Consider the following 7500-nt stretch of genomic DNA (forward strand, 5'->3'; position numbering starts at 1 on the left):
GGGCAACTAGAGGTTGAAGTACACCGGGAACTCTTGTGGTAAGGAGAATAAACACTGGGGGATCCGGAAAATTTATCGATTGCAATTCATCAACAACAATTCATCTATGGCAATTCAGAGACCATTCATTTCCCCGATTCAACAGTTCATCCATAAACTAGTGAAGAGTCTTGAACAATTTTTTTTCTTCTTTTTATTTATCAGCAGTTATACTACCAAGCAATTCAACTTACAAAAATTCTTCATTAAACTAGCGAAAAGTCTATAACACAATTTTCTTTTAAGGAATAAGAAGTTTAAATTGTTTTTTACTTCCATTTTAAGAAAATCATAACGTTTTTAGTTTTAGGTAAACAACCCTCAAAGATGGAACTTCCATTTGTGAAAACTGAAAAAGTAAGAAAAAGGTTATATGTATCCGGTAATCTGTTCTTCAGAGAGAAGAAAATTAACCAGACCGTACATTGGAAATGTGAAAAATCCCGTAAAACCAAGTATAAAGCTCGATTAAGTACATGCCGAAACACCATTACAAGACCTCCCTAAGAGCTCGGCCACACCAAGCGCGATGAGCGTCGTGGTAGCGGCATGACATGGGCGACAGGCCAGCGAAAAAATGTTGGGTGGCCACACCGGAACCGCCACACCTCTCTTGCCTCCTCACAAGTCCCAACAGTCAAAGATAGCCTTCATAGCAAACATGACACGATAGTGTTTGAGTAGAAAATTACTTCCGATTGAAAATCTTTATTTTAAAACTGAACAATGCATTATACAAGAGTCTGGTTTTACGATTTTAATAAACAGAGAAGGGAAAATAAGTTAATTTTAAAATTAATGTTGCCAGTCTCGTTTGTACGACGACAGATTTAATGAATATCTGCATATTTCACAAGTCTTGATTCTTTGATGTCAACATCCCTCCTGGATTCAGATTAAAAAAAAAAAAAAAAAAAAAAAAAAAAAAAAAAAAAAAAAAATACGTTGAACTTTAGACAACCTCAATCTTACTCTCTCTTACCAGGTATTATAATTGCTTCAAATATGATAAAGCTCACGAAAAATCATTGTCCCTTTTATTCCAAAATTAACTAGCATTTGCTTAAGATATATTGTTTAAAGGTACATACGGTACTTTTTACATTTGAAATTTCTCTAGTTCATCTTATAGATTTTTTGTATATATATATATATATATATATATATATATATATATATATATATATATATATATATATATATATATATATATATATATATATATATATATATATATATATATATATATATATGTGTGTGTGTGTGTGTGTGTGTGTGTGTGTAACTAAATAGTGATTAAATAGGTTGCAAAGCACAAAAAGGCGTAGGCCTACCCACTATTTTATTACCGTCCATTTGCAGTTGATTGCCATAACTTCCATTTATTTAATTTGTTTTTGCTCTCCGAAACACCTCCCAATAAATTGTTCATTAGTTATGGCTGGAAACGAACAACTGGACGCGTACTCCTTCAGGAACTGATGAAAAATGGTGTAATCTTTGGTGAAGACGCGTGGAACCGCCGCGTTTCTTTAATTGAAGCATGAGACATACAGTAGCTTGGCGGTAGCTGCGGCGGTTGGAGGCTTCTCGCGCCTCCTATCTGGCCACCTTCATAAGATAGCTTAAACATCAATTTGCCGCGGGAACCTCTTCCCGCTAACCGAGCCACTAGTCATGCTCGGTGTGGCCGAGCTAAACCAAAGACAGTACAGGGAAGACAGGAACGTCGCTTGGATTTTTTTGAGCATTTGGCTGTTGCAGTAGGGCATGTCCGCAACAGATGGCGCTGAAATTGTCGTCTGTTACTTGCCTACACAAGTCATTGTTGTCAAATGGACAAATTTCAACATTCTTTTCGAACTATGATGGGAGTTTATGTGGCATGGTACATATATGTGCTACATTATTATTAAAACAAAATGATTATGTTGTATTTCCATCCTTCTTAAGGGAATTTGGAGTCTAACAATCTGATAACGCAAACTCAAGTCTTCCAAACAATTGTAGCAGTCTGTCGCCATTTGTAAAACAAGAAGCATTTGTTGAATGTATTGCCCCCTCAACATAAACTGTCATTTAATGGCGCATTTTCCTCCCAGTTATCGATGCAAAGTTAAGGTAAGGTCGTGTATATATATATATATATATATATATATATATATATATATATATATATATATATATATATATATATATATATATATATATATATATATATATATATATATATATATATATATATATATATATATATAACTTGAAGAATGTTTACTTTATCAAAGTCCAAGATTATACATTGAAACTGACGAACAGCAGCTAAGGCAACTTCGAGAGACCTTTATTTTCCCGATTGTAAGTGTAAACTTGTACCTCTAGAAATGAAAATCCCATTAGATGCCGAAAAAATAAGAGCATCTTTTGCTGACCATATTTCTACAAGGTATGAGAAAATGTGACTGTTAACAAGCCTAAGACACTATTAGACCATCCACCACTTTTATTGTCTTTAGTCTTAGCACAGGTCTACTTTCGGATTCGTGTCTTTCACATATTCTGTAAGTTATATTTTCAAAATTATATATACATGAAATGAACAGCCTAATCTTAACTTGCATTTTTTAAGTGAACAAGCAACAAGCTATATATGTATGAAAAAGAATATAGGTAGTCTAATGATCAATGTGATTTAATATAGATCTATGGAAAATCATTGGATGAATAATATTAAACTAGTTATAGGATAATTTTATACAGTAGTAACATGTGAACCTTCCGAAAAAAAAAAAAAAAAAAAAAAAAGACTTTTTTTAGCTAATTAGTAGGGCGCGTCCGCAATAGATGGCGGTGCTTAGTCGCACGGTTTTTTTTTTATAGGTAGACTTTACTATTATCTACATACTGTTTTTGCCCTAAAACCAATAATCTGGTTGAGGCTAGGCATCGAGGGGGGGGGGGGGGGTTTGAGGCGTAACACTTCTTACCATCCAAATATTAGGAAATTTATCAATTCATCAAACGGGAACATATATTAAGCAATGCTAAGATTTCCCAGTACATTGCAGGACAAGAGCCTCATTTGAAAAAGTAGAAATACCGTGATACAGCAAAAAGAATAAAAAGAATTGTAAGGAACTACAATGATAATGACCCTGTCATAGATTACTTGAGAGGTTTAGCTCATAACATCTGTTTTTAATTTACTTTTACATTTTTTATATTAATATATATATATATATATATATATATATATATATATATATATATATATATATATATATATATATATATATATATATATATATATATATATATATATATTATATATATATGTGAGTAATAATCGTTTTGTGCTTATGAATTTCGCCAGTAAAATTATAATAAAAAATTATCATTTTCTGGTGAGGGGGCCTTTTTTTTTTTCAAATTATATTCATTCAAAAAAATCTTGAACTGTCCATCGATGAATTGGAAGATCGATGAATAGCTAGGCGGCAAATCTTCCAATCGATGAGTTTTCATAGACCCGAACACTAGATACTAAAGTGAAAACTATATAAATTTCTTTATGCACTTCTTCCTCCAACACCATAAAGCCCCTAAAATGTAATGATCTAATCATTTGTCTTTTGTTCCACCAGGTAAAACCAATCGATGCGGGAAGAGACAAGGGACCTCTGGGATCCCTTTACACATCAAATTTCTATTATTACACAGAACTTTATTACTCTCCTTCGAAGTCTGGTCTCCAACTTGAAATGCCCTCGGAAGTGTTAACTTGCAACTCTTTAACCTCAGAAGTGGAAATTCCAGTTTTCTTTGTCAGTAATGGGACTACCAGAGCATTGATTAGAGCACAGGTAAATATTTTTCAGTGGCTGGGGAATCAAGTTATGCTACTACGGTAGTTGGATTACACTTATAGTAAAAGAAGAAAAATAGAAAAATAACACTATAAGGTTTGTTGAGTAATTCCAGAAAAGATGTTTTCAAGAAATCATAATCTAAATTTCTTTTGTATATGTGTACATTTCATAATAACTTGAATGCATTCTCCTGTTCTACTATCACAGCTGGTATCAACGGATCAGGTACTTTGGACAGAGGCAAAGGAGTATGACCTCACAGCCTCTGCTCTCCCAATCGATCAGTCAAAACTACTTCAACCAGAAGAGGATATTGACTCTGATCTTGTCAGAGGGAGTTTTGTTATCAAATTTCCTATGAGTAGCAATCACTTGTTGGACCTCAAAGTGAGTTAAATATATTTATATGCATGGCATGGATGAAGCCTTTATTTGATAAAGACACATAGATAGTTTATCAATATCATAGAATGTCAACAGATAATGCATTCATATTATCAGTGAAGAAAACTGTGCAAGTATATTACCAATAAAAGTAATTTTGTATGAAAGACTTGCTATGGGAATTTTATCTACTATTGGTAGTACTAGTATAACAAGGCGATTCAATATAAATAAAACAATATTTAAAAAATGCAATGTAGATTGTACAACTTATAAACTGATAAATTGATAATTTCACAGACTTCAATAAACACCATAAGAAGTCTTCTTTAAAGATGAGGAAATTCACTTTGAAAATTGATTTCCATGACCAAAATAACCCGTAACCCAAACTAATTAATCTCTTGGGATTAATTTGTTGACTACATAACCCTCAGGTACTGATATGGTATGCAAGGACAGATGGTGAAGTTGTTTCAGCATCTGGTGAACTGAAATCTGAACAGTGCCTCAACAATCCTATCTCACTGACCTTTTCCTCTTCAAAGAAAAGTCCAGAACCAAAAGATCCAGTAGCTTTAACTCTTTCTGCCGCACCTAAGTCTGTTTGTGGTATTGGTAAGTTGATTAGTTAGAAAGTTATGATTCTGATATTATATTGTATAGACTCCCTGGTGACATCAGTTCAATCCAATTATGAAAACTTTGATAAATGTAGGCATGAAGGCTACATATGAACATAAACATTAAAATGAAACTTGGCGTGTCTTTGGGTGCAAAGATTAGAATGTGTGAGAAGGCATTATTACAGCAACTCTCCAACACGGATCTTGTTTACATAGATGCGGCTGGTGCATGTGAAAGATGGTACAGAGGCTTTGACATTGTCTAGTCTTGCAGAAGAAATAAAAGATAGTAGGATGGTAAAAGTAATATAAGGTTCAGGAAGGTTAATAGAGACTGACTTTGATTGCCCTAGATAGATACGTGAAAGATCTTTAGAAAAGTAATGATTCCGACATATAGCAGGTGACATAAAGTGAGTTAGGCAAAGGTAGTTAGTATATGGTGGGTAGGGTACCATGGGCTACAGATGTGTTCTATACAATTGTGTGAAGCTAGAGATTTTGAGGGATTCTATGCATATGAGTTTTACCCATGATGTAACAGTTAAAACATCAAACATTGGTGGCAGTTTAATCTAACTTTGGAACATACTCCTCTCTGTTCTGGAAAATCAAATGCATATATAGCATATATATATATATATATATATATATATATATATATATATATATATATATATATATATATATATATATATATATATATATATATATAATCTACCTCTGTATTAATGAAATCTATTTACAGGTGTTGTTGACCGCAGTGTGGAAATCCTGTCCCGGACTCAGTCCGACAGATTAACAAACTCAGCTATCTTTGAAGTCATTAACAAGGCTAGAATATCCAGATATGAAAATACACAAATTAACACACAAGAATACTGCTATGGTTCCAATAACTACAATTACTATGGATTTTACGATGACGTTATAGGTAAGGCTATTGATTCCTATTTAATCAAATATAAGACTTCACATTAATTTTTTTTTTCATATGCCACTGATATCGGATGTAAGTATAACCCTCAATGTGGGTTAGGTTAGTTATAGACTTTTTTTTTTGTTAAGTTAGAGCTTTAGATTCGGTTAGGTTAAGCATAGCCTAAGGTTTGAGTTAGATGTTTAGATTAGGTTGAGTTTATTATAGTCTTTTGTTGGATAAAGTTATTTAGAGCCTTGCATTAGGTTTTGTTTATTATATTATTTCATTGGGTTAAGCTTTAAATAAGGTTAGGTTATCGATAATATTTTATTGAGTTAATTCAGAGCTTTGAATGAGTTTAGGTAAAATATAGTATTTTATTGTGTTGAGTTAGGTTATCTTTAGTATAATCTTATAAGGGCTAAGTAATATAAAGCTTAGAAATATGTTAGATCAGGTAAATCCTTTAATTCTATATAAACAAATCATTTAAGACCATCTGCATTAATGTTCAGTCAATGCAGTTAAGTATGTCATCAAGTTATATAGGGCAGCATTAAGCATTTACTTTTATATCAGGTCTTATTAAGTATTTACTCATAGGTGTTTGTTTAAATATAGACAAGTTCTTCATATTCAATTTCCGTATTACTGTAAGTTTTATCTCCAATGACATGAGGAAAAAGGGGTCTGCCGCATTTTACTAAAGTTTCCCTCAAAGATTTATCTCACATTTTGGGTGTTTTTTTTTTAATTTATTTATTAATGCAACCCTATTGCCATTTCTAACTAATTTTATGTAATTTTAAAAAGAATCATAAGCATTGTACTGTATTTAATGAAGTTATGGATGTTACACAAATAACCTATTTTTAGTTTATAGGCTTTAAATTAATCTTCCTTTATTTTTCTTTAACTAGTGAAACCTATATGAATAATAATGACCACAACAGCAATTAGAATAATATATCATGAAACGTAAAATCATGTTTTCCCTTTAAAGCTGTGGAAGCTCCAGTGGTAGAAAGATCTATTCCCATCTCATATTACGACAGCTCTGATGTGGATGCAATTCAAGCTTTCAATGTAAGTAAAAAAGAAAAACTTGGAATTAAACTATATATATATATATATATATATATATATATATATATATATATATATATATATATATATATATATATATATATATATATATATATATATATGTATGTATATATATCATTATCATCATCATCTCCTCCTGTGCCTATCGACGCAAAGGGTTAGGTTTCGGCAATCGTCTCTATCTTGAGCTTTCAATTCAATACATCTCCATTCATCATTACCTACTTCACGTTTTCATAGTTGTCAGCCATGTAGGCCTGGGTCTTCAAACTTTTCTAGAGCCTTGTGAAGCCCAGTTAAATGTTTGGTGAACTAATCTCTCTTGGGGAGTGCGAAGAGCTTGACCAAACCACCTCCAACTACCCCTCACCATGATCTCATCCACAAATGGTAATATCTCTTATAGTTCCCTTTCTAAACCTGTCCTGCCATTTAACTCCTATTATTCTTGTGAGGGCTTTGTTCTCAAATCTACTAAATCTATTGGATACTGTTTCATTGTCTTATCACGACTCATGTCCATACAAAAACACAGATTTCACTAAACTGATATAAA

General features: G+C 32.3%; 1 protein-coding gene across 1 annotated transcript in view; it reads left to right on the forward strand.

Annotated features, from left to right (window-relative positions):
• LOC137624404 (alpha-2-macroglobulin-like protein 1) overlaps nt 1–7500 on the forward strand; it is an 80600-nt gene that overhangs the window by 50968 nt on the left and 22132 nt on the right. The window contains exons 11-15 of the mRNA XM_068355145.1: nt 3681–3899; nt 4113–4292; nt 4727–4907; nt 5664–5849; nt 6841–6923. Coding sequence (XP_068211246.1) covers nt 3681–3899; nt 4113–4292; nt 4727–4907; nt 5664–5849; nt 6841–6923 — 849 coding nt within the window. The remainder of the gene's footprint in view (nt 1–3680; nt 3900–4112; nt 4293–4726; nt 4908–5663; nt 5850–6840; nt 6924–7500) is intronic.

This window comes from Palaemon carinicauda, chromosome 31 (assembly GCF_036898095.1).
Source record: "Palaemon carinicauda isolate YSFRI2023 chromosome 31, ASM3689809v2, whole genome shotgun sequence".
NCBI lineage: Eukaryota > Metazoa > Arthropoda > Malacostraca > Decapoda > Palaemonidae > Palaemon > Palaemon carinicauda.